The following is a 27457-nucleotide window of genomic DNA, read 5'->3' on the forward strand; positions in this document are numbered from 1 at the left end:
TAGTAGATGAGCTGACTTCCAGCATTTATTTGGCAAGTGCGTATCATCTTATGCCAAGAGATTAAGGGAGATAAAGTCTTAAAAAATGGTTCTGCACGAGTTTTCAGTTTAATATAGTCCTCCCTGGGCCAGCCTGCTACTTCTTGTAAGTTTTAAGTCTGTATATTTGCTTGTTGATTCACAGTCTTCAGTGCCAGACCTTGATCTCACCAGCCCAGTCGCATGTGGCCACGGTGGCAGGCAGGACGGGGTGCTGGGACACACACAGGCAGGGCTGGCTGTGGGCGTGCAGGGTGTGCAGAGAACGAGCGTTGTGGTAATCGTAGAAGTGAGCGGAGCCAGTGGAGCTTCCTGAGGCCAGGATAGTTCCGTCCAGAGAGAACTCACACTGTACTGCATATCCCTCCACCTGGAACGAGGATAAACGGGTTAGTCCTGATGCATTAACATTCCACCAAAAATCACGTTAACACCAGCATAGTATGATGTCAGCATAATAACCGTACTGCTATCCAGCTGATTATAGACTTATGTGACGTAAATGTTAGAAAATCATGCTTGTGATACTATATCACAAATCCATATCCTATACTGATAGGGCAATATAACATTACATCATTAAAGCTGCAATAAAGAATATGTTGCCTCATGTCACTCCGCTAAGACCCTCCAACCAAATGATGTGCCTTACATGAACACTCATTCTTCTTGGTTTTGCTCTGATTGGCTATTTATGTGCTAGCCAACCCTGATTGGTTGTTTGATTCAGGGCCATTGAAAAAAAAAAAAAAAAAAAAAAACTAAACACAAACGGGTGGGTGCTCACAGACACAATTTAATATTTAACTGACAAATTAAATCCTGAGCAGTCTATGTAGAAATAAATGCAACATCCTTTCCTGCATTTAAAGATGCAACGGTTTTGCAAGTGGTTCCCCATGTCTGTTGATCGCAGAGATTAAAACAATAGCTTTGGATTTAACACAATACTCACGTGCCCATGTGTAGTGTGCACTGAATATGTGTAAAAAGGGTAATTTCTTGATTTATCTAACTCAGAATGCAGAAGCCTCATATTAGTTTCAGATAGTTTTGGCACAGAACCAGCCCTGTGAAACTCATTTGGAAGGGATATCTTCAGGACCAGTGAGGACAGGCGGTTAGTTTACAAGAATCATTTTGAGTTGGACTAAAAAGATCTGAACCTCTTCTTTGTTTGAAAGTATTTTGATCACACTCATCATCAAAAGATGACTGATGGCCGTTGCCTTAAGGTATTAAAGCAACAGTCATCAGTCATGAATCAGTCACGTATCAGTCAAAGCATATATACAGTATTTATGCTTTATTTATTGATACACTGACGGCTTGCTAACACATACTGTACTCTATTATACATTCAACTTTGAAGCAAACACTTCTAACAAAGAAAACAAGAAAAAAGGTTCAGAAGTGAAATGTATTTGTGTTTTCTGGCATGTTCTGGTCTGCTCTGTTGATTGGAAATTACGTTGTATTTCGCACCTCAAGGCCGCCAACAATGGAAAAAAATAGCTCCTGGAACGCGAGGTACCAGTTTGTTTATGGATTTCTTTTGAATCGACAAACAAAATGCCGCAGTATCAGTTCAGCATGATTTCAGTAATATTTGACAGTCATATTAAGCTCAGTTTGTGTCCCTCAATGGAAATATTGTATTGTACTTGGTGTGTTTGTTTAGGGGGGAGGGGGCTATAGAGGAAATACTGCAGGCTACGGATCCACATGTCAACTACGTGCTGTGTTGGTTACGATGACTGTTTCATCTGTGTGTATAGGTCTATTCTTCTGCCTTTCCACAGTTTTGTGTGAATGTATGATGTTGCTGAAGTTGTTTGTGTGAGTGTACATTCTGTATTGATCAGGCATGCGTACCCCCGACCCACCCTCGAGGCCACAGTAGTTACTGACCTTGTGTCCTTCGTATCGCCGCCTCTTGTTCATTCTATAGGGCTGCTGAGAGGAGAACACTGCCATGTAGTTCCCATTGGTCTGGGCAACAAAGGACTCCTCCAGTGGGTGGAGAGCCAGGCTCGGGCACGTGTACCGCTCCTGGTAGCCAAATGAGTGGAGGGAAAAATGCAGATGGGAAATGAATTCATTATTTGACCTTTTCTTGCTGTTACTAGCCATGAAGTCAGGCTGCATGTCAACTAGACCATTATTTTGAAAAAGTCAAATGTTCAGACACGGAGCAGGTGGACAAAGAAACAAACGCTTCATAATAGAACGCAATCTAGAATTGCAATTAACAATTATTTTCATTACAGAATTATCTGTTGATTATCTTCTTGATTAATCAATTAGATGTTTGGTCCATAAAATGTCAGAATGTGGTGAAAAATGACACTGACCATTTGTCTTAAGCCCAAGATGACATCCTTAAATATCTTGTTTTGTCCACAACCTAAATTTATTGGCTGGTTGGTTGATTATCAAAGTAGTTGACTGCAATATTAATGCTGTCAGACCTAAGTGCCTCTTTTCACACTGTATACCACCACATCTCACTACAGTGCTTCACCTCCTTCCATTAAGGATCTTTTCAGTTTCCTTTCGTGGATCGTCATTGTCCGCCACTGCGGGATCGGTGCTTAGCTATATTTTCTTTTCTTTCTACACGTTACTCTTAAGCCACATTATGAAGAAACGCAGCGTTTCATATGACTGTTACGCTGACAACACACAGCTGTACCTCCAACTGAAAACGGAAATTAAAATTTTTGGCTGCCCTGATACTGTTAAAAAAGGAATTTATGACCTAGGACCATGCTCTGGTTAAGGCAAACTACACATTTTATTTGACCCTGCATTTATATATGTTGTATTTTGTATGTTTTAAAATGTCGCGGCATGCCTTTTTGTTTTTAAAGCTTTGCATGGTTAAGTTCCAGTTTGTCTCTGCAGTCTGTTACAGCCCTACAGTCTGCCTACAACACCTCAATCATCAGATAAGCTACTGCTTCCCACCCATAGTTGTTTGAAGCATAAATTTGACGGTGATTTTTCTATAGTTCGATCTGCCTCACTATTAAATGCTCTAAGTCCATGCTAAATACCCACTTGCTTTTCTCTGGCTTTCTAATGTGTTCTATGTATGCCAATATGGGTCTTAATGTTTCTTTGTTATTTTGTTTTCTTTTTTTAACTGTGTAAAGCACTTTACTCAACTGCAAGTTGTTTTTAACCTGTGCTATATAAATAAACTGACTTGACTTAATTGTTGCAGCACAACACAATCAATCTACTATGGTCATATTAGATTGTATATTACAGCATTGTACACTGTTCCTGTTACTGAGTCCATCCTTTCTTACATATTAAGAGTAGTATGAAGAATTTACAAGACTCCTGAGACTCCAACATACAGAAACACTGATTCAGGGATGAGAATTTATTCAATACAAAAAGCAACAACCTTATTAAAATCACATTTTTAAAATAGGTGGCACAGTCAAGCGCACCTTTCCTCCACCACCATGTAACTGTCAAAACATGCCAGTTCTACGTACCTCATTACCAACCTGCTGCACATCAGGAGGTTCACACGTTTCCAGGAATATTACTTTAAATGGTAAATGTGACTCACTTACTAAAATTCAAACTGCTTTTATGCCTTTTAGCTGATAATTTTAACATCATCTGCCATTCAGAGCTATATTTATTCAGGGGCTATTTTTTCCTCATTTGCACACAGATTTTCTTACGTGGTAGATCTGGTTGGAGACCTTGGCTGCGGTCTGGTAGTCCCAGGCGATGAGGGTGCGGTCCGCAGAGTCTCTGCTCACGCAGTCAGAGCTTGTTATGAAGTCCACACCACCTCTCAGAAACAGGATGTCCAAGGTCTGCTGGATCCCTGCTTTGTACACCTTCACCACCTGCATGCACGCACACACACATACACAGCAGAGAAATGCTCTTCAGTCACAGTAGTGGGAAATTTTCAAATAGTTATTTAAACCACATTTAGTACATTTAGTTTAATTAGAGTTACTGTAAAAGCCATCCATTTTACAGCAATTTTACAACACAACACTTTTCTTGTTTGAGAACATATTGTTCAGCTCAGCAGAGCAATTAACAGGAAGGAGGGGAACATCTGGACCTCTGCCCTTAAGGCAAGATGACAAGACAATGACTAGTTTGTCAGTAGTCCTTGTCTATAAAGACATATTGTCAGTCACACAGTGTGTCCAATACTGTAACACTAATGTATTAAGGTAAGGCAGTATCCTACAATGACATATTATACATTTACTGACATTTAATAAAATAAAAAAACACATGGTGGTGCAGTGGTTAGCACTGTTGCCTCACAGCAAGAAGGTCCTGAGTTCAAATCCCCCAGCTGACTGTGGGGGCTGAGGAGTTTGTGCGGCAAGACCTTTCTGTGTGGAGTTTGCATGTTCTCCTTGTGTCTGCATGGGTTCTCTCCAGGTACTCCAGCTTCCTCCCACACTCCAAAGACATGAAGGTTAATTGTGACTCTACATTGCCCATATGTGTGAATGTGAGCGTGAACTAGCAACACGTCCGAGGTGTACCCCGCCTCTCGCCCACTGTCAGCCAGGATAGGCTGCAGCCCCCCCCAAACAAGGATAAGCGATTAAGGACAATTGATGAGTAAATGAGGCTGTTTAGGGCAGTGAAAAGGTTTCAGATTAATTAATTTATTTATCATGATATAAACATTTAATTAATTTATTTTTTACAAATGACTTCATTATCAGCTGCATTTATATTTATGATTAGACTTTTAGCAATAATTACTTATTTACATGGAAATGGACATGGAAAATTACATGAAAAATCTGTCTTATTATGAGACCAAAACAGAATTAATTCGGGTAAGATTATTCCAGAACTTAATCTATAGCGACAAAATACCCCTTAGAGAACCCAGCACTAACAGTTTGTCATTAGTATCTGAGTGAAACTCAGTTGCAACACTTAGTCAATTAATCAATTAGTCAGTTGACATAACATCAATTTGCAACTATTTTCATTGTTTCAGTTAACTGTTATCCCCTCCAGGTGTGTGCATGTGTGAGTGTTAAATCTGTCTGTCTTTTACACAGTTCGATTTTTATACCTGTTATATTTTTGTATATATGTATATATGTATATATATATATATATATATATATATATATATATATATATATATATATATATATATATATATATATATATATATATATATATATTCCTCCTTTACTTTAAACTCTTGTTCTTATCAGTGAGTTTTAACATAACACGGTGGAGAAATCTCATGCTGCATGTATGACCTGCATGTTCAACCTCATGAGTCCGTTGGGAAACTTGAGGCTTGAGGACTTGAGCCTTAATGGGTTAATGTTGTGCCTGTGGGTCTCTCGGCCCTTTTATCTAGTGGGGTAATTTCACCCCGGAGCAAGAAACAAACAGCCCAGGGCTCAGACTGACAGGCAGCTGGGACGCTACAGCATTAACTACCTATTTGCTGAGGACTGGTCTACACTCACTCTTCAACTCACATTGGCACCTACTGTCAGAGGCAATCCCCACTGTATTAAATCTGAGACCCTGCAGGGAAATGAGTCAGTTCACTGCGGGGGGAAAAAAAATTCCATGTGAGCACTCATATTCTGAGGAAGTGAATAGGATTATCATATAAAACAGTCCATTAAGCTTAATAGCAATATTAGGTTGCAGCTTCACAGGAATGATTTATGTGCCTTGAATGAAATTAAAATTTGCTTTGAACAATTAGTGAGATAATCTTTAGTGTTACTTCTGTGCATGCTGCAATATTATCCTTTCAGTGAAATATAGAATGGGTCACTGCGTTGACTAGTACCTTGTTTGTAGCAGTATGGGTGTGTGTAGGAGGGAGAAGTGTATAAGGAGCATGTGCCTTAGATTTATTAAAAAAGGTCAAACACTAGTTGGTGAACTGGAGTCAATAAAAATGATAAATCTACTTTAAGGAGGTTAATAAGTTTGACCTTGCAGCTGCGAGAGTCCCAGGCCTTGACGACTGAACTGTAACCTCCGCACAGGAACACCTCTGGATTCCTGGGATGCAGGACCACACACATCACCTTGAACTGGTTGTCCAATTTCACCACCTGCTGCCCTGCAGAGAGAAGAAATAAGAGGGAGTACCAGATAAAAGAACAAGTTTAACGCTTTCTCCTGAAATCATAAATCTTAACATCTTCGGTCAAGAGTGAACTCTTGGAATACAAGCAACTATGGAAATTAGATATGTTTAATATATTTTGTGCTAAAAGCTGAGATTCTTAAATTATATTTAGCAATTTGCAACATTTTATTCTCATATACTAAATGTAATTACTTTCAATACTTACAGAGCATAAAATATACTTATTTTTCTCATCAAACTCTAATCAAATAACTTCCAACAACAAGGTGGAAACTCACTTTACAGTGATGATGTCTGGTACTTAAACGCTGTCTGTTTCCCAGATGACGGGTTTTTAATGTTAAAATGTCAACCATATTATCATCCTTTCTTGTTTCTACTGCTTACATTCAACCTGGAATAAATTTACAAAATGCATGACAAAATTACTACCTGGGTGTATATATGTATGTACATGTATGTATTTTATCATATTACATTCTATTAATTATCTGTATGCATGTTCTGTGTGTGTGTGTGTGTGTGTGTGTGTGTGTGTGTGTGTGGCATGAAGAGGCAGATGACAAATAAATGACCTTGATATTCGAATTTGTGAGTGCAGGCAGTGAGTATGTTGCCTACTCAGCTCTAAGAAACTCGTTTCCAGCTCAACTCTGACCCCTGGCTGGTTTCTGTCCTCTCTGGGCTTCAACATTTCCCTGAGTCGCCAAGGCTGGCAAAGCAATCACCTTACCGCAGTTTATTCTCTGCCCAGAGAGTATCCCTCCTTCTGCTGCACACATCTGTCTGAACAAACCAATGCACTATGCGTTAATGAGTTTGTAAGTGTTGTTAAGCTTATTTGATGTATGGGTTCAAAATACAGCGATCTAGCAGAAAGTGTATTTCACTTACAATATACTTCAAAATAATAAAAAGGTTCATACTATTAAACCGATGCATTAAGACAAACTGTACTGTTTGATTAGATATTTTTTCTTTCTCAGTTGCCAAGACTACACTAAACACAACATAAATTTCAACTACATTTCCTCTGAGATGTAAATTCACTGCACTGCAAGGATCCAATCCTCCTTGTGAGGCGGCCATTAGATTCCTGTGCAGTAAAGATTGTGTGTAATTAAATTGTGCCGTCGCCTTTGCTTATAAACAGTGATTCGAAAACAAGCTCAGTGATAAAAGATCCAGTAAATCTTGCTGTTAAGTTGCTGCCAAAGATAGTGTTCCCAACTCGGTGCACTTTCTGAAAATCATGAAGGGATGATCTTAAAGTAGCAGGATGAGAAGCCTCAAGCTGTGATCATCTCAGGTCAGACGCAGGGTGTAAGCTTGTTTACAGGCTACATCCATCAGTTTTTGATCGCATGTCTTTCTGTCACTAAAAAAAAAAAATTCACGTAATGTCACAGAGGACCACGAAGAGCTTCTTGTGATGAAAGGAAACTTCTATTTTTATCACTGGATGCGCCTGAACAGTCCAACAACCGAACTGTCTGTCTCCAACTCATTTTAATGATGGTGGCTGACTGGACAGGCCTCTGTTGAGAACATCCCTGATCACGATGGTTCCACTCAAAACTGCTGGTGGGCTCGTTCACTAGATAGCTCTGAGTTTCCAAGGATCTTGGACAGAACCGCTTCAAGAACCAAAGCTTATTTGGTGGGAGGGTACCCTCAAGAGTTCAATCTAGAACCCAACAAAAAGGATTATATCTAGAGCCATCTGTGAAAGGTTTCACCCAGAACCCCCTATGATGTTTCTACAGAGAACCCTTCTAGGATGTAACCATTCTACGCAAAAACACTCTCTGGGGGTTCTATCCAGAACCTTTCCTATCTTTTAAGGGTGCTAACAAGAACCCACTCAGGGGATTCTTTTGCAAACCCTTTTATATTCCAGGGGTTTTATTACAACTCAAGAACCCTTTTATATTCGATTGGGTTTTATCAAGAACCCACCCTGAGGGTTCTACTGAGAACCCTTTTATATTATGGTACAAAGAACCCTTGATGAAAGAGTTCTTCAAGAATTTCAATGATCCCTCCAAAAAGGATTATTTAGTACTTAATGGAACCATTACAAAGAACCTGTTACAAACCCTTTCTTGAAAAAAGTTTTTTTCCAAAGCAAATGGTTCTGGGTAGAACGTTCAGGAAGAGCCCTTTTCAAACCCTTATTTCTAAGAGCATGCTTGATTTAAATATCACTCAAGATGATCCAAGCTAACAAAGACATGGTAGATGTAGAGAGAAACCAGAATATAAAACGCTGTTTTGGCTAGAGGCAGCTTTATCTAAATCAATTAAAAAATGTCATACTTAAAAACAAAAACAAAAACACTGAGGGGCTTAAATATAATTAAGCCTGACAGGGTGCAACCAAAAATTAGTTTCTTGGGAAAACGATGAAGAAGGCTATGTGAGGAACCGAGCCAGACTATGAGCCAGCAGCTCTGTCAAAGGCTATGCAAAGTAGAACACCTCAGGGTTCAGCGGCTCCTCATTAATTCATCGAACAAACAACAAAGACCCCATCCAAAACAGTCCTAGGCAGTTAGCCCACAACAAAAATGCACTTCATTACACACTTGTTCCAGGACATTCCTACCCAGTCTTTTTTTAGGAGGGTGAGTGAGTCATGGCTAATAAACTGCAGAAGAAATGGACTTTCTTCCACTTAATGGTGGACTAGCGTGCTCCCAAATTTCAATTGCATTGATCCAAAGTTTTAACAGGCAATTTCATCGGGCTCATGCTTTCCACTTAATTGGCTTACCCATGGCGATACGGAGAAGATCTGTCATCGAGATTTAAAACTCATGTTTGGCAAGACAATGAGAAATCAACATTCTCCTCATAATAAATAGGGCCTCGTCATGTTTTAATTAAGCAAGATTAATTAGCCTGCTTGAGAGGGGAGATAAGGGAAGGCTGCAATGATCTGTCCCTCCCTCACGATAGTTTACTTTGTAGTCCTGAAAGAAAGAACTGTGATCGTGCTGTGGAGCTGACACACACAGTGGATGACTGCAGTGCCGAGGAGGACATTAGGGATGATAGGGATGGTGGGGGTGAGCCCCTTAGAGCAGAGGGAAGATGGGATGAAATGGATATTCTGCCTCATTATCGGAGCCACCAAAGCAGGGTGCGACATTACAGAGGTGTGACAAAGCACATTACTTAGTTGTAACAAACCATATCCACAAAATATTTTTGGAAAAGAATCTTAAATTAACTGAATGATAATTTATTAAATTCATCTTCATTAGAATTTAATGTGCTTCCTTCTGACACTGTACAGTGAGTTTTAAGATTTAGTTTTAAAGATTTTCGACGTGAGAGACACAAGTAGCAAAAACTATTGAAATTTAGCTTTACAGAAACAGCCACCAGTTATCACATGAGTAAAAGTCCAAAATTGGGTCTTAGGTGTAGAGCTGCTGCAATTATTGTTGAAATGTAAATCATTGATTGGTCCATCAAAGGAAAATTTGTTGCCAAAAATTTGATAAATGACAATTTTAGTCTCTTATCAAGCAAAACTGTTGAACATTTGCTTGTTCCAGCTTCTTAAATGTAAGGATGTTTCCTGCCCTTTTTGACAAAAAATGTTTCTTTTAATCGTAATCGTAGGTTGCAGACCCCTGGGTTAATGCAATGATGGAAATAGCATCTTCAAATGTACTATAAATGTATGCTTGGTAGAATAATCAGGAGGAGTATCTCCCTGGGACTGATCCTGGGCTTCAATTAAATGGAAGACAGGTCTGAATGAACATGAATTTGCTCTGTGGTCATGTGAGCCTGTATGAAGATAAATGCATGACATGTTTTCTCTATCTTGTTGTTTTTTCCTCCTGGATTTTTGTACTGGACTTCCTTTATAGTATAAAAAATGTGCCTTGTGTTACTGTATGTCAGAAATAATAATATATATATATATGGCATGCAGCAAGCCATTCAGAAACTAATAAAAACTAAAAATCCAAGAAATAGAAAGCTCATTCTGATTCTTTCAATTAGATATTGAAATTGTGACACTCCTAGCCTTGGCAGTGTTACTTTTCAACTTATCAAGTACAGTTGTTAAGGTCAGTGTGGGGGATGTTTGATAGACCTGGCAACTTGAAACTTAATAATGAAACCAACCCTCTAAGCATTCAATTTGTTCAAAGTAAGGGGAAGGTCTAAAGATCTAACGTTAAAGATCAAAGCAAGAACTCTAACGTTACATCATTACACATATCCTTTCTTGTGAAATGTCCAAGTTTATTAACCGGTGTAAAAATTTCTTCACTGTGGCATCCCTAGTTGAAAGCATTAGAAACACAAAGAAAGGGGACCTTATGTTCAAATTTTTTTAGTCAGGCTGCTTGCAAGGTCAAGAATGACCCTTCAAAGCTCAACTGAAATCAAAGGAAAAAAACAGTGTGGCAGCATCAAGCCTTCAGTATATGAAATTATTACATATTGCCATGGCATGCACGTGCAGACATGACTAACCTCCTACACAAAGTGAAGTCTATATTTAGGGTGTGTTTATGTATTGCAATAGCATATATAGTTAAAGCTTGAATCTGTTTCAATTATCTTGTATAGCCTTGATATGCATAAAAGGAGAGTATGAAGTCTGCATACTTGGATTTTTGTCACTTTATCACTCTTGTTTCCCATCAAGGGCTGCTGATGACTTAAGTGTTGCAAACTACACTTAGTATCCTGCAGATATTCATTTGGGTATGAAGCATCATTCCTAAATGGGACAAGGAGGTGGGACCCTCAAAAAGTAAAAATAGATTTAAGTATTAAGCAGCTCCAAAAGACCAAATGCGCCGACTTCTGTAAACATCCCACCTCTTCTTGGATGCTTTTTTAATCCTATCATCACAGTAGCATATACTGTATATGATATAAATCTACTCATGTCTTTTACTGTTCTCAGTGAATCTTACTTCATATGTACTACAGTAGGTTGTAAAGGTAATGGCCACCACAAAATAATCAGAACTTTAATTTCTTTTTAAGATAATCATCAGTTGTTTTTTTCTATCAAATAACAGGTAAAACCTGTGTTAACCAGCAGGTTACCACTGTAGAGTGAAGCATTCTAAGTAGGTCAATATGCATATATTTTTGCTGGCAGCATTGTGGAGCAAAAGGCTTCTGTGTGTGCTGCTACATGCATTGTCTCCTGGTGTGCAGTTACCTCCCTGAACATGTCAATGACGTACTAACAAGGTGATATGAAAAATATCTAAGGAAAAACACAAAAACATGCTGCTAGCATCATCTTAAATGGATCAGTTGGTACAAAATTCAAACTCTTGGATCATTCTCATAAATGCCAAACTAGGTTAAGATTTGGTTTGGAGACAAATTTCCCAAAAGAGAAAATATGTTTTCCTGGTAAATAATTAAAATGTTACATAGAAGATAACTAAGTATAGGTCTATAATTTTTTAGTTCCTTAAAGTTAAAATGACTTTATCTTGGAGCAACTGGGCTGTTATTAAATATGCAAAGACCTTTTTCCCCAAAAAAATGTAACAACAGTAAAAGTTCATCCCACTTCAGGATATTGAGGTAGAAACCTTGGTTGCACAGACAAAAAGCTAGTAAAAATGCTTACATTTTTTTGGACAAGTGCATGTGAATTTGCTGGGAAGAAGAATGAATACTTCCCATATGATTTGTATGATTGGCTCAGATATGTACTGATGCAGTACGTTTTAAAACAAACAATTTTCTGTGGGATGACCCAAAGACTCAACCCCCTGATGTGACTCATTATTTTGCTTTTACACTACTGGCACAGCCTCAAATTGCCTGTAGGTGTGACTGTGAGTGTGAATGGTTGTCTGTGTCTATCTGTCAGCCAAGTGATTGACTGGGTGTAGCTGGCCTCTTGCACAATGTCAGCTGGGATCAGCTCCAGGCCCCTGCCAGACTCTGAGGGATAAGCAGGTATGAATGGATGGATGGACTTTGGACAGAAGGATTCGTCCTGGAGGACTGAGGTTCTACTAACTCTTTGCTCCTGAAGAACGCTTTTTTGAAGAAAAGGTTTGTCAAAGGTTCCACAAGTCAAAAAACCCTTTATGGTTCTAGTTAATGTCTTTATTTCTAAGAATGTGTGTAGCTTGCTGCTCATTCTTTAAAAAATAATGCACTGCAATATCACACAACTTAACTATTGTTGGAGCCTTTAGCTACATTCATTAGATATGATTCTGCAAAGCCAGAGCGAGGTGGAAAGGCCATGCACAAACCCACTCCAGTAGTAGCACAGTCTTTGTGTATTACTGGTTTTTGGAAAGCAAGGACAATCTCGTTTCTGCCAGCGCCTGAAGGGATTTGGGCGGAGAACTCAAGTTCTGCATACACACACACGAACTGACACATCAACCTGTAGCAGCCCGTGGGTATATGGGCATATTTTCCTCCACCAATCAGCTTTTCCAAGGACAGCCGTGAAAGCGCTGGACAACAGCTGCCACTTCACACTAATGCCCTCCAGATGAAATTCATTTATTCCACTCACCAACTCCTGCTCTCTCAGTTTCTCTTTCTCTGAATTTATTCTGCTTCTTTTCATTTCTTTCTCTTGCATTCTACCTCTTCTCCACCTTTCTCTTTCTGTGTTATGCCTCTTAACCTGCTCTCCCTCCCTATATCCTCCTCTCCTGCTCTACTATTGCTATTCAGCTGTGACAGCCTGTCTGCGGCCCACTGGGAGTGGATATAAGATTGTACAAATTAAATTGGACACAGGAACAACGGCAAAGATGGCTAAGGAAAATGGGCCCACACACCATTCTGAATGTGCAGGCTCCTCTATAATTCCATTTCTCTGTAAACATAGCAATTGGTGCAGCATTTGGTTAGGTTATGCTGTGGTGAAATAGGGGGTCAGGTGTCCTACGAGACTCTCACTGATCATTAAAAAGGGGCCTGCACACATCTCCAAAGAGAGCTCAATTGGACAGAATAGGCCCAGCTGCCTGCCTTGTTAAAGTTAAGAGGCTCTGCATTACTGTGAAGAGCATAAAGATCACATTCATCCTGATTACAGTCTGACGTGGCAAACACTCAGCTCCCTCAGTATCCCATCACTCTGGGTAGATCTAGTGTTAAAGGGATAGTTTGGATTATTTGATGAGGGGCTGTATGAGGTACTTACTGATAGTCAGTGTATCAGCTACAGTAGATGCCAGTTGGTTTGCCCCACATTTAAGAGAAGCTAAGAGGAGTACCAGCACAAAAGCTAAGCAATGAACTGCTGTGGACACATCAGCATGTGTCTTGGCATTGTCTTGCTGAAATATGCTGGGATGTTGTCTGGATGGCAGCATATGTTTCTTCAAAACCTGTATGTACCTTTCAGCATTAATGGGGCCTTCACAGATGTGGCAGTTATCCATGCCATGGGCACTAACATGCCTCCATACTATCTTGAGCCCATGTAGTTTTTTTTTTTTTAATGCTGTGCCATCTGAGGGTTCCAAGGTCACAGGCATTCAATGCTGGTTTTTAGCCTAGCCTCCTACATGCAGAGATTTGTCTGGATTCTCTGAATCTTTTAATGATATTATGTACCGCAGATGGTGAAATCCCTGAATCCCTAGCAGTTTTTTGTGTTGAGAAACATTCTTAAACTGTTGGACTATTTGCAAACATAGTTTTCTAGTTTTCACCCCATTCATGAGGTCATACCTAATCATCATACTACCTTTTCAGAGTTTTTTTAATCAAGGTCCAGACATTAAATTCAGAATGAGTGCACAGTTACAAAAAAACAAAACAAAATGTGTCAGTTTAAACATTGTTTTTGTACCGTATTCAATTGAATACATGTCAGAGAGCATTATGTTTTATTTATGCTCTACACAGCATCCCAACTTTTTTGGTATTCGGTAGGGGTGCAACGGATCGCAGCTGACCCATGTCCCGTACGGATCACCCTCTACGGTTCGGCACGCATGTGATCCGCGGACCACATGTGAGCATCATAGTTTTACTGTCACTGTTACTTTTGTATAAGTTATAATACCCGAAATCTCAAAGCAGAGTTGCAGTGCAAGTTTGAAGTTTTTAATATTATTACCATTATCATTATTACATTACATAACTATGGCGATAATTACAGACAGAGAAAGATGAAAGACAAGTGCATTTTTAAAATAATTTAACTCTAATCCCTCCACTTTTTTTTTTTTTTTTTTGCTGATCCGAAAAATTATCCGATCCGTGACTCAAAACCGTGATACGATCTGAACCGTGAATTTTTTTTGATCCGTTGCACCCCTAGTATTCGGGTTGTATTTCACTGGTTTACCTTAAAGTCAGGCAGCCTTTTGTGATGGGAAATCACAGTTATATGAGCCAAATATCGCTTCTACAGCAGACCAGCAACTCTCGAGCTCTGAGAGGTAAAACAGCTGATTTTGCCTCTGGAGTTTGGTGGGTTGGGGAACAGTGATATTTGGCTTATATAACAGCAGTTTTCCATCGCATAAGGCTGTCTTATGGCAAAGTAAATGGGTAAAAATATTATGTACCATACACTTGACTAACTTTTTGTTGCTGACCCTGTCCACAGCAGTGCTTTGCTTAGCTGGTACTAGGGGCTATTATTTTGACAGATATTGGAACTCCAATGTGATTTGCACTATTAGAGGGAATAATCATGTTTATGTTATTATTCTCCTTTTGAAAAACATTGTAAAATGATTAAAAAGTGATGTATAGGACATCTCTGCAGTACAACAGTATTTAATGATTTGAAAATTGCAGTAGACCATATTGTTATTTCTATAAAATTTCAATGAATTGTTCAGCCCTACATCATATGACCCCACATCAAATAATCCATACCATCTCTCTAACACATACTGCATGAATGTTAGGAGCTTCATTAGTATTTCAGATATCACTGTCATGATTATGCCAGCCCCGTTATGAGTCATATGTGGCAGAAATGTAAATATCTTACCAAGTTGCTAACGATGAGGTGAATTATGTATGCAGCTCGGCCTCTGTGTTCTTTTCACTGCTTGAATACTGTATGATTAGTTTTAAAGTGTCAGAGCAGAGGTCTTAGCTGTAATGCAATCAGTCGCACTACAATTGTGCAGAAACTGGGCTGGAATTCCCAACTCCCATATTAATATGCAACTAAATTACATTTTCTTCATCTCTTGCTGCAATATGAATGCATGCTTATTGCTCTGTAGTGTCAGCACACACCTGTACACCCACATCCTCAGAAACAATACACATTATTCCATTTTCGTACAACTAAATAATAATATCAGTAAGAAAATAAAAGGAATAATAAATTATCATCAAAAATAGAAAGAGTGTTGCAGGATTGATGTTCAAGGGCTCTTGGGATGTCTGACATTACTTCAAAGCTGTTAGTTTGAACCCGCGAGGACATCCTACAGTGCTGAGCAGTGCTGCCGGTGGCTACTAAAGTATTAGACCAAAATAAACATTTGTTTGTTTATGGTTGTGGTTTATGACGTTCCAGTGTAAGGTCATGGTGGCTGCTCCTGTGGTGATGTATCCATTATTGATCCCCTTCCCGGAGCTGCCTGTGTGTTTAATGGGCTGGCCAAGCTATTATCCGTAGGCTTTATTGGCAGTATTGACAGACATGCTGAGAGGGGAAGTGCAAACGGCAGCAAGTCATCAGAGCAATGTGTTGACCCAAGAGATGTAGTTGCCACAGGGGCTTCAAAACAATGTCTATTGTATGTTGGCTTATTCAGTTGAGCCTCTTTGAGCTCTTTCCCTATATATATCTATATATACATATACATACAGGAATTGATAATCTTCAATCTGTTCAATTCAAGCACAAATCTAAGTTTTTTTCTATGAATACCCAACATTTTTATTTAAGCGTTGCAGAAAGTCATGAAATGTCTCAGATGAAAGAAATTAGTTAGCCAAAGATTAAGCAGTCTCCCTGTTGTACATTGGCTGGATGAGTTGTTCTCATCTTTTCTATCATGCTTGTTAAATGTACATTCAGCTGGAAAGCAAAGGATTTCTGGAGCAAACCAAATTATTGGCGAGCTGTAAATGTCACCTTGAAAGTGGTGTATGATCACACATAAGAGACAGCAAACACAATGAGCCAGCAGGCTGTATTCTTCAGAAGCGTGTGCTGTACAAATACATCTGTGTGTGACGTGTGTGATGTGATGTGTATGTGTGTGCGAGAGATATCAGGACTGTACCAAATTCCTTAAACAAAATCCACAATATGAATAAAGTGATTCATTGTATCAAATGAATTAGCATTTTTTATTAGACTTGTCAGGTTCATCAACCTGGTAATACAGATGCGTGCCTCCCTTTGTGCGCAGGAGAGCAATTTTAGACTGCAGTGAAAATATTGTTTTTAAAGGCTTAACACTAATAAATGAAACACATTGTTTTTTTTCACATGCTTGGATATGATTACATCTATCTTGCTTTTTTAAATTTTGATTTCTGGACTTGACAACAAGGGTCATTGGAAATCACACAAGTTAGAAACTACCATATGCGAGCTTCAAACTACTCGATCCAGCCCTAAGAGATTACAGAGAGAAAGTGAAAGAAAGAGAAAGTGTTGTCCCATGACGATCTTCATTGAAGCGGATGTGTGACCTCCATAGAATCTCATTTAGAGGATCGACCTCCTCCCTAAATGAGACTATAGTGTCACTGCAGATTTTCAGGTCTTTACAGCGAAAAAATGTCACTGCAATTGATTATGTCACAGTTTAAAAGTGTCTGGACCTAAGTGGATTTTAGGATACTACAAACCTAAAGGGAGTAAGAGTATCAGTTAAAGTGTACGCTATGTTTAGAATATTTTCAACACTTTACTTTGCAAAGTGACGTGTTGAAAACATTCTAAAAATAGTGTTAAATTAAATGGACATTAAAAAGCAGCATTTCTTTGCTGAACTTGGAGGAGTGTTTAGAATGGGATAGCTGGCCAGTTATGATTTATTTGCTAGAGAAATGCGAATTTCGAAGGTTGGCCCTGAAATGGGTCACGACTACAGAGAGTTAAGGAGAGATTTAAAGTCACTCCCCATATAAATTATCATGCCGACTTTAAATTTCAATGTAAAAAAAAAAAAAAAAGTAGTAAAGTAAAACTTCCATAAAGTTTTGTTTTCCCATGACACTAGCAATAGGCTTGACAAAAAAAAGTTTGTTAAAAAGCATCTCAGACCAAACTCTTATCAAGTAAATGTGATGCAGTATTCCTTAATATGGTTATTCTAGTTTACTGCACCTTTGTGTGGTTTGTTATGTGACATACATGTGTGTCTGACATACAGAAAGAAATGTTGCTGCTGCTCACCTGTCTCTACGTCTGTGATCACAGCCGAGTTGTCAAATGAGCCAGTGAGAAGGTGTCGCCCACAGGGGGTCCAACTGGCATCACGCACGGCTCCCGAATGGCAGGTGTAAACCCTCAGGCATCGCCCGCTCTCTGCTCCATCCCACACCTGCCAGACATGGGCACATTGCATCAAGCCAAAGTCGCAAATACACCAAGACTGCAGCGACAAAGTCATTTTACTGACTGTGCACAGTTCTGGAATTAAGCTTTTATATATGGACTGTATAAAATACACCATATGTGTTAAAACAGCGTTTCTCAAACCACACCGTGTACCACCTCAGAAACATTAGGCTCCCTAAGTACCACCATTAAATTATAGGATAAAATATAGTGATGGAGGCTTACCCTTTTCTGCTATGGACAGTTCATGCAGGAGGCAGGTTTATCCCTAATAACAAGATAACCTATTGTTGACTTTTGTCAGCCACACTGCAAGAGAACTGGCACTTAAACTCTTCCACACAGTTCTCATACAATGCAAAGGGCAGCCCTTTACACACATGTACATTCACTTTCAGTCTCCTCATTTTATTTCTAGCTTGCCATTACACAGTTTAGCTCATAACTAATCATGGATGGTGCCACATGCATGAACCTAAACATGTAGCAGGTTGTTATAATACGTTACAAAAATATTACAGGAAAGCAATCTCAAGTTTTTTCATTTGAAATTTTGTCACATTCTGATTATGTTTTAAGTGTATTTATTTGACTCTTTTTTTTTTTGAGTACCACCACTGCTGAGAATCTATTTGCTATAAAATAGTGGTTTTCCGACTGAGGTCCAGGAACCAACACAGGTCCTTAAGTGGGTTGTAGGAGGAATAGAATATTTTAGTTTTATCTAGAGCTGAGCAGTTAATCCAAATTCTATCAAAAAGGCAACATGGCTTAATGCAAATTTCTAATCTCAGGAGATGAAAAGTTTGCCAAAAAGGAAAAAAAAAACAGAGAGAGACAAAGAGACAGAGACAGAGAGAGAGACAAACAAAAAAACAATTAAATTAAATATTGTTTTAATGCAAAGATGTCTTGGCCTACAAATCATATCATTGCAACTGCAATATCAGTCAAACTAATGACAAATAGATTTTTTTAAATCTCATACAAGCCCACATTTTTCATTTTTTTTAGAAGTTTGAACAATGAGTGAAGTATGAAGACTATATTATCTTCAAACCTAGTAATAGGGCTGCAGCTAACAATTATTTTCATTGTCGAGTAATCTGTCGAATATCTTCTCTATTACTCGATTTGTTATTTGGTCCATAAAATTACAGAAAATGGTGAAAAATGTCAATCATTGTTTCCCATAGCCCAAGGTGATGTCCTCATGTCTTTTTTTTGCCTACAGCCCAAAGATATTCAGCTAACTATCACAGAGGAGTTAAGAAATCAGAAAATACTCACATTTAATAAGCTGAAATCAGCTCGTCAAATTGTCAAATTGAGAAAAAGTTATAGGCAGTAATTTGTGCTCAGTCTTTGTATGTTGCTTTGACTCATCACATCACTGACATGCAAAAGAAATGAAAGAAAAAACGTAGTGTAGGTGTCCTAACAGGTTAAAAGTTGATGCTGACCCCTGCAGCCTTTACACCTCAAACAAACACCAGATGAAATGAACATGACAGAGAGAAGCGGTGAAAAAGAGGCAACATCAGACGGCACTGACACAGTGCACTTCAAACAAACAAGAGGAAAGGACCTGCATGCTCTGTACAAGATTTCAAGGCCGTTTACTGAGAATCAAACTGTCCAGGCCTGCTCTGGTGGCCACTGCTGTCTCCCACTGAAAAGAGGAAACAAAGTTTTTCTGCCATGCATTTGCAAATGATGAATGTAATGTGTCTTCTGGACTTGAAAATCTTTCCTGTGTGAATGAGAATTGTGACTGTGAATGTCTGTCTCTTTTTCAAAGCTGACAAAGATATCATCTAAGCCTTCCTCGTCCAAATTCAATTGTTATGAAACAAAATGAAATTAGAAAGTGCCGCTGGATAGATTGGCATAATACGTATACAAATCAGGTTTGTTTGCCAGATTTAAAAGCAAAAACAACCTTTATAATTAATTAATCAAACTAATTACCTTTGAGTGTGCCTGTATATCAATTCCTCAGGGGGTCTAATGGCTTTAATGGTTTCATATTGTCAGAGGTTTCGCTGATTACAGACAGTGCAGGGGAGAAAAAGCACCTAGCTGCGTGCTGATAGTTGTGACTGCCATGGCTACACTCTCTGAATGCTTGCTGGTTTGAAATGTGATGTCAAGGTGCGAATACTGAGACCTAAAAAACCCAACAGTGATTTATGAATGAGTTGTTGATCTGCCAGATTGTTCTATTGTTGATTTTGGCTTTGTTTGTGTTTTTGCACTGTGCTTCAAGATCACTTGGCACACAAGCTGGTCAATATTGTGACATGCTTTTCATCACATGTCCTGTTGATGAAGAGTGTGATTTTCTCCCAGACGTGTCAAAAAGAAAAAACTGAATCTCCCCAGAAGCCCAGCCTGAGATCCAGTGGGTGGCCCAGTCTGGTGCCCATTGAGGTGAGGTACATTGCACTAATGATGAAGTACTTTTTGCTTCCCCGGCATTGACAGGGCCACAGAGGAACTTTGAAGATCTGTGGCACACTGCCAGATCTCTCTCTCTGCCTCTCCCTCTGTGTTTCATTATTAAAGATGACTCCTTCATACAGCATAAGAAACACATTGAGAAGTTCTGTACCACAGCTCCCGCAGGACACAGACAGAAGGGGGAGAACGATGGACGAGGGTAGAGTGACATATCAATCCGGCAGGCGGTGGTTTAACAAACAGAATGCCAGAGATGCCTCCAGGGTGAAAAGAAATATACCAGACAGTTGCACTGTTAATTGCGAAAAGCTAAATATTGAAGCAAACCATTTATTACAAATATTCTTGCTCATTGTGCAACATGATATGCTGTTCCTCTGTATGATTTTAGGGTTAGGGAAACACTGCCATCTCAAGGCAACATGAAAATCTGTTAAACAGCAAGTGATAGTCACAAAACATTCAACTCCACACAGACTTTTCTCTATAACAAGTCTGACAAAGTGGCGTGTTTCTTAAGCCCCGTTTCCAATGCATGACAGCACTAATGATATTCACCATAACAACACTATTCAATGCACACACAATAGCAATAATCTCGTACAATGCCTCAGCATGGGTGAAAATGAGCGCTTGTTTATTTGCATCCCCTTTAATTTCACCGGCCACTTAACAGACATGCAGAGCAGATCCTTGCAGATGACTCATTGGGGTAATCTGCTTCCTAAATGACTCTCGGTAATTAAAACTAAATTGGTATTCGTGTTATCAACTTAAAACTGCTGCCTTACACCTGCCGTAGCCATGGTGACAACAGCTGCAAACAGGCTGGAATAATAATAGTCTGAGTCTCTGCCTCTGAGGAGCTGACAGACAGGATGGAGGAGGAGGAGGAGGAGAAGGAGGAAGCCTGAAGGGTGTTGGTGAAGAGACACAAAGCACAAAGAGGAAAGTGTTAAACCTTCATAGAGTGTGTCCCCTCTCTGTCTTCACATAGGTAAGAGGAAAGAACATCTGCTGTCAGAGTGCTGAAAGACATAATCAATATAGCTGTACAGTATGTCGATAAGTGAGCAGTAATGTATGTCGAGAAGCCATTAAAACAAGAAATAAACAACATCACATTAACAGAGTGACATTTTCACATGTGTGCCAGTATATTAGGATACCCTGACAGTGGTGGAGGAAGAACTCAGATCCTTTACTTAAGTAGTACTAGCACAGTGTAGGAATGTAATACAAATTACAGATAAAGGTCCTGCATTAAATATCTTACTAAAGTACAAGTACAAAAGCATCAATCTAAAATTACCAAAAGTAAAAGTACTCAATCTGCAGAATGGTCCAATTCAGAATAATATGTATATATATAATACTACTGGATTATATATTATTATATAATTGTGTATTCATTACCTTAGAACAAGCCCAAGAATTCTATAACTTAGACGTACAAGCAGAGCTTGTGCTGAACCATGAACCTGCAGTAAAGTAATATGAGGTAGTTTAGTTTATTTACATTATTCATTAATATGTATTAGTATTATTGCTATGGTTACTTGCAGTTTATTATTTTGGGTCATTATGCAATCTTAATGAACACCTGCCAGTCAAAAAATGTTTTTGATGACATAAAAAATTATTATTACACAAGTTCTATTGCTGCAATAAATAACTGCAACAATAATTCTATTTTCTGCCACTCACTAAACATGAAATGAAAGGTAAAGGAAAGGTACATCTGCTTTTCTATGGAAAAAACAGATTACTTTAAAATATTTATCATTTTGATTAAATAAACCTTAGCTCTTACCATTTTAAACCATTTATATATGTCATCTTCTTAAGTCAAGGAATTGTTATAAATTTTAATTAACTGGAGAATAAAATCTCCATATGATCTCATAATCCTGCCATTCTGGGGAAAAAAAAAACCCGGTTGAAAATCATACATTGAAATTGAGCAAAATGGCTCAGCAGACATGTGCACAGATAAGTAAGGGTATTTCATTATGCTCCTCTATCTCTTGGTTTCACAGACTGAGAAGAGAAATCCTTGCATACAAACAACCAAGTCTTCTCCTCCCCTCCTCTCCACCATCTGTTCCAAGCCGCCCTTTCCAGGTGCCAAAAGAGGAGGCTGCCATACTGCTGCACTTGTATGATTATGCAAATGGTCTCATGCATATTTAAATTATTAATTATTCAGAGTCCTCTTAGGATATATAGGTGGGGTACGTGGTTTCGCACTGGGATGGAAATATTTAGCCACTGGCAGACACCTGCATGACTTGACCTTTACAATAGGGAAATAAGGGATTGTTTCCTGGTGTGAGATACAGAAAAGGAGGGGGAGGAGGGGAGTCAGAAAGAGAGAAAGAGAATGAGAAAGAAAGAGGTAGGAAATCCCACGGGTCTTGACATACATTCAACCGACAGTGACAGATATGATTCTAAAGAAAGTGGTTTGTGGTACATCTATAAACTGAGGCAGCAGGGCAGATATTATCTCACTGCCTGTTACGCTGTGCCAATTACACTGAATGTCAGGTGAGTCATTATCCCCTTAGACCTGCCTGATGCGCGTCAGTACCTGCCTGAAACTATGCTGACAAATGGATTTTCTTCCGATAGCAAAAAAAAAAAAAACCTGTTCTAGACGACCATATATATAGAGCAGTCAGATTCAGAAAGACAAATTTAATGACCTGGAAAAACGTTGAAGGGATAATTAAAACTTGATTTGCAGTCAATTTGGCAACACCGTATTTGAATGGGGTGTGCATAAGACTCTCACATCTACTCTGTCATAACCATGTCATCATCCACTGTAAAAAAAAAAAAAAAAAGAGTTGAGAAAACTCATGATTTCAACGCACTGCATTTTTAAGTTTTGAATCAAATTCAAACTCTTACATTTTAAAATAAACTAAAAAAATATTTACTAAGCTATAATATTTCTTTGAGATGATTTACTTTTCTTCTTAAAAGAACTTTAATCTAAGAGTCTTAGAAAAAAATGTATTTCAAAAATTGTTGAGTAAATACATCAAAGTGAAAATGAATAAGGATAATACTTTAATATTTTCAGTTGCAATCATTTAATTCTCAAACACCCATATAATGAGAAATCATTATATATTTGCTCACTGTGAACAAATTTTGAAATGCAGAAGTTTTCAAAGTTTGAGTTTCTAAAACACAAAGATCAGAGTTTATCTAAAGAAGAAAAGTAAATTATCTCAACAATAGATCATAGATCATTTCACTGAAAAGGTAAATCTCTATTGAAGCCATTTGCCTTGAAATTATGAGTCTTCTCATCTTTTTGTACAGTCTGAAACCTGCCATGAACATGGAAACATAACTTGTCAATGTCTTTGCCATAACAACTTGACATCATAAAACTTAAAGAAACTGTTTAACTTCATGTTTTAATAGTATATTATGCTTCCATATGTGGTTGGTTTCGACAGACGGTTATCATTTATTATGAGCTGACAGGCAGTTAGCCTACTTTGGCAATGAGAAAACTAGCTAGCAGCTAGCATCAGATCACGCTGTGAGCTAAATCCTTTTGGTACTGTACTTCATCATCAAACTGGCCTCATAATATTTAACAACATACTTATGTCAAGATCACATGGTACAACTTTACTTGAGGTGAAGGAAAACATTCATGAAACTCTTATAATGGTCTCATTACAGCCAGTGTCAAAACCAGCCACATATGACAGTGTAATGTAATGTCATAACATAAAGCTGAACAGTTTCATTGACAGGTTATGTGGTCTTGGTTAATGTCAAGCTGACATAACAAAGACATCATTGGCTTAATTAATTTCAAGTTGACATAATAAAGGTGTCAAAAACAATGTCAATTATGCACTAAAATGTACATATTTGACCAAATGACACTTAATAACAACAGTCATAAACATTCATGAAGCACCTTTATGTTCAATACAGGTGTCATGCCATGGTTATGACAGTGCAGTGACATTCTTGCACACACCTTCAAATAAAGTGTTATAGTCAGTTTAAATAAAATAAGAATTATGAAAGCCTACATTGTTGGAAGATTATGCTACAGAGACAATGAATCCCTCCTTTGTTGATTTCGTAGCGTTCAAAAATTAGTATCACTGTGCATCATTTCTGGGAGTCAGTGAGTCTTATTGTAGCAATCATACCTTGAAAGTCTTGTCCATGGAGGCAGACAGCAGCAGATGACTGAGATGAGGCACAGGACACCACTGCACTGTGTTGACTGGGCCCTGGTGGCCTCCCAGGCTCATCAGAAGCCTCCTTGGTACCCCTGCAGCGCCGCGCTTGTGAGCAAGATACGGCGTCACTCTCGCCGACACTTCTGAGAGAATTTGGCTTTCTCTGGTCCGATTCCCTGCGACTTGCTCTGCTGGGTACTTTGGGTCGACTGTCTCTACTGAAGTGGCAAGTCTCTGTCTCTTGGGTATGTACGGTCTGACACCAGATGGGACAGTGTGATGTCTTTTTGCTGGTTTCAACCCATCACCCGAGCTTTGCGGCAAGTGAGGTAGAGTCTGCAGTAGTGAGATCTTCCCCCGAGTTGCATGTAAACCCAGAGGAGCTGTAGTATCTCTAAAATGTTGTGTTGCAGTATTGCTGCAACAATTTTTATCCCAGTCAAACCAGGTCTGTGGCTGTGAATATGGGTGTTGTGAAGAACTGCTTCCTTCTGAGACACTTCCATGATATTCCAATATTGATCTGTCAGGGTCAGGTGTGAAGCTGTGAGGGCCCGGTGTCACCTCAGAGGAATTACACACCCTGACATCCTCTTCTTTTTGTTCACAAGATTCAGTTCGGACAGAGGCTGGTGCCCCCTCCTCCGTTTGACTGAGTGAATCATCCTCTGATTCTGAATCCTCGTAGGCCACTAATGACAACATCTCCACATGATGACTCTAATAGAAAATAAAGTGACAACAGGTTAGATGTCAGTGGTAATAATACATTAAAAGCACAATGGTGACACCTAGTGGTTGCTTGGATTTCTGCACCTAAATTTAGCATTCTGACTTTGCACTTTTTTAACATTTTGCTTACAAAATAAGAAAAAGAAAAGAGCAGTTACAAACAACACAAATCCAAAACAGACAAAACCATGAAACCATGAACATAAATAAATATTTGCTTTACTTGCTTAGGAGAACATTGCATCAACAAAACTTTTTGACACCTTTCTAGATTCAATACATTGTACTGGCTTTATATCTTGAACAATCAAAGCATGTCCATGGTCCATCTAAACCATTATCTCTATGAGACCCCTGCAGAGCCGAGGCTGCACATTCCATTAATTTCTTTGTACTACTGTAGATTTCAATCCACCCTCTTTAACTCCAAACAAATACACTTCTGGGCATTGTGAAACATTCACATTTAATATTAAACAAATATTCTGGACTCCTTCCAAAAATTGTCTTTCCACAGCCACGCCAACACAAGGCTCACCTATCAGGAATCATTTTAGCCAGCTTCCGTGAAGTTATATATATGGTCTTCATCTGTATAAGTTTATATCGAACACATTTTTTATAAGTAATTTAAATGTGACATTACAGTGTTCCATTGTTCTAGTGGTAAGTGTTTTTTCCAGATCATGTTCCCACTACCCTACAGGAGACAGAGAGAGGGATATAATGCACCAGCCAGGTACACTGGGAGTGAACTACAACACAGGAGCAGGAGCTTCATTTTCGAGTTACATCCTTTAGCATCAACGTAGCTAAGTTTAAAGCTTTTTTCATGTGTTTTGGTACATTTCTGAAAACCTCCTTAACATCTGTAAAACAGTATTTCTCAAAACAAACAGTACTATATAATACAAAGCCCATAATTTGTTCAGAATCCTTAGTCAAAAGCAAATACGTCAATGAACACGTCAGTGTCATCAGTGACAAGTCAAGAGAGTCAGAAGGCTTAGCCATGTTGTCAATATAACAGTGTACTCTGTAAGTATTTTCTGATATAATTTAACTATGGCTAAGGTTTAATGACAATGGTTGAAAATGCACAAGGCTGCCATTTTTCAGTATGGCATCAATTTCAATACATAGTTACACATCACTATATGTGGGAGGTTGATTGCAAGAGATTAGACAGGATTCACAATTATGCCTTTACTGTTTATACTATAATTTATTGATGGAAAATGTCATTTTAGTACAGAAAAGACTGTTTTTCAGCACTGAGAAGCACAAGGGAAAAAAATAAAAAACAAAATTAGACATCTAAACATAACAAACATCCATAAAGCACAGCTGTACACAGAGTGCAGTATAAAGTGCAGTCTTTATAAACCTCCTGACAATCCTGTCTGTTGGACCACAGAATCTCATCCATATCACAGATATTCACCTGAGAGCAATTCATCAATTCAAAGGACATTTACAAAAAAATCTAATGTATAGAAAATATGCCTCAGAGATTGTGACAATTGGTTCAACCTAGGGTTGCAAATTGTGAGCACTTTCCTTAACCGATCATTGTTAAAAATTTACGATCAATTGATTAATTTTATCCAAAATAAAAAAAAAAACCATAAAAGTTTTTGCTTATACCAACAATAGTAAATGCATTTTTCTCCCCCAATAAAAGCTTTATTTCCACACTAACATATTGCATATTCTCTGAAAGCATTATGAAACATTTAAAGAAGTAATGGTCTACATATTAAACACATATATCAGATAACATGTGGAGCACAATCATAAAAAGTTAAAGGTTAGGTGATATGGAGGCTGTTGAACAGGTAATTAGTTAGCAGCCTAAAGCAACTGAAAGAAACAGTCACCTTAAGTTACGCAGGTAAATGTCCTTATAGCTTAACCTAAGTCATTCTATCAATCAACACATAGCCAAAACAGAAAGAGAGTAATATTGCTAGCTAAGAGAACTTAGCTAGCTACTTCCTTCAGACAGAGCAAAGCCACAGTGGCACGTGTGTTAGTATCATTTCTGACTCAAAGCCTAACATAGCATACAAAGAAAAGATAACGTTACCCGGTAAATCCGCCTTTCACTATTATACCTGCAACTTTAAACCATCAATATCCGACTTCTGAACGTGGAAACTGCCACAAATCCCGCAAAATTATTTACGCTACAGCAGACTTTCAGTATAAAATCATGTTTCGATTTGTCCACTTCGGTCACAGGCTACCTACGCACAATAGCTTTTATTTTGAAAGACGGCGGAAATAGTAGCGGCTGTCGCATTCCTCCGA

The 27457-nt window shown here is 38.5% G+C and overlaps 1 protein-coding gene across 2 annotated transcripts; it reads right to left on the reverse strand.

The window, feature by feature from the left end:
• wdr25 (WD repeat domain 25) lies at positions 1-27384 on the reverse strand. Of its 2 annotated transcripts, none has more exons than XM_084743067.1 (7): positions 27234-27384; positions 24380-25132; positions 17559-17706; positions 6027-6157; positions 3747-3917; positions 1951-2091; positions 1-409 (listed from the first exon to the last, which is right to left on the reverse strand). In XM_084743067.1, exons 2-7 carry the CDS (start codon positions 25115-25117, stop codon positions 188-190), a joined length of 1551 nt encoding a protein of 516 aa, XP_084599193.1. In that variant the 5' UTR covers positions 25118-25132; positions 27234-27384; the 3' UTR covers positions 1-187. The 2 variants fall into 2 exon arrangements, with proteins under 2 accessions (XP_084599193.1, XP_084599194.1); XM_084743068.1 differs by having other exon boundaries at positions 27262-27327.
• Between the last annotated feature and the right edge of the window lie 73 nt (positions 27385-27457).

Source organism: Lutjanus erythropterus, chromosome 18 (assembly GCF_056507025.1).
Source record: "Lutjanus erythropterus isolate fLutEry1 chromosome 18, fLutEry1.hap2, whole genome shotgun sequence".
NCBI lineage: Eukaryota > Metazoa > Chordata > Actinopteri > Lutjaniformes > Lutjanidae > Lutjanus > Lutjanus erythropterus.

What these genes read in the sequence shown, in the direction of transcription:
- wdr25 (XM_084743067.1), bottom strand. Translation starts at nt 25,117, where the DNA reads ATGTTGTCATTAGTGGCCTACGAGGATTCAGAATCAGAGGATGATTCA. An exon ending in TCTCCAACCAGATCTACCAC is followed by an intron (nt 2,092 to 3,746) that starts GTAAGAAAATCT and finishes TTTGGCTACCAG; the next exon opens with GAGCGGTACACGTGCCCGAG. An exon ending in GGCGATACGAAGGACACAAG is followed by an intron (nt 410 to 1,950) that starts GTCAGTAACTAC and finishes TCCTCGTTCCAG; the next exon opens with GTGGAGGGATATGCAGTACA.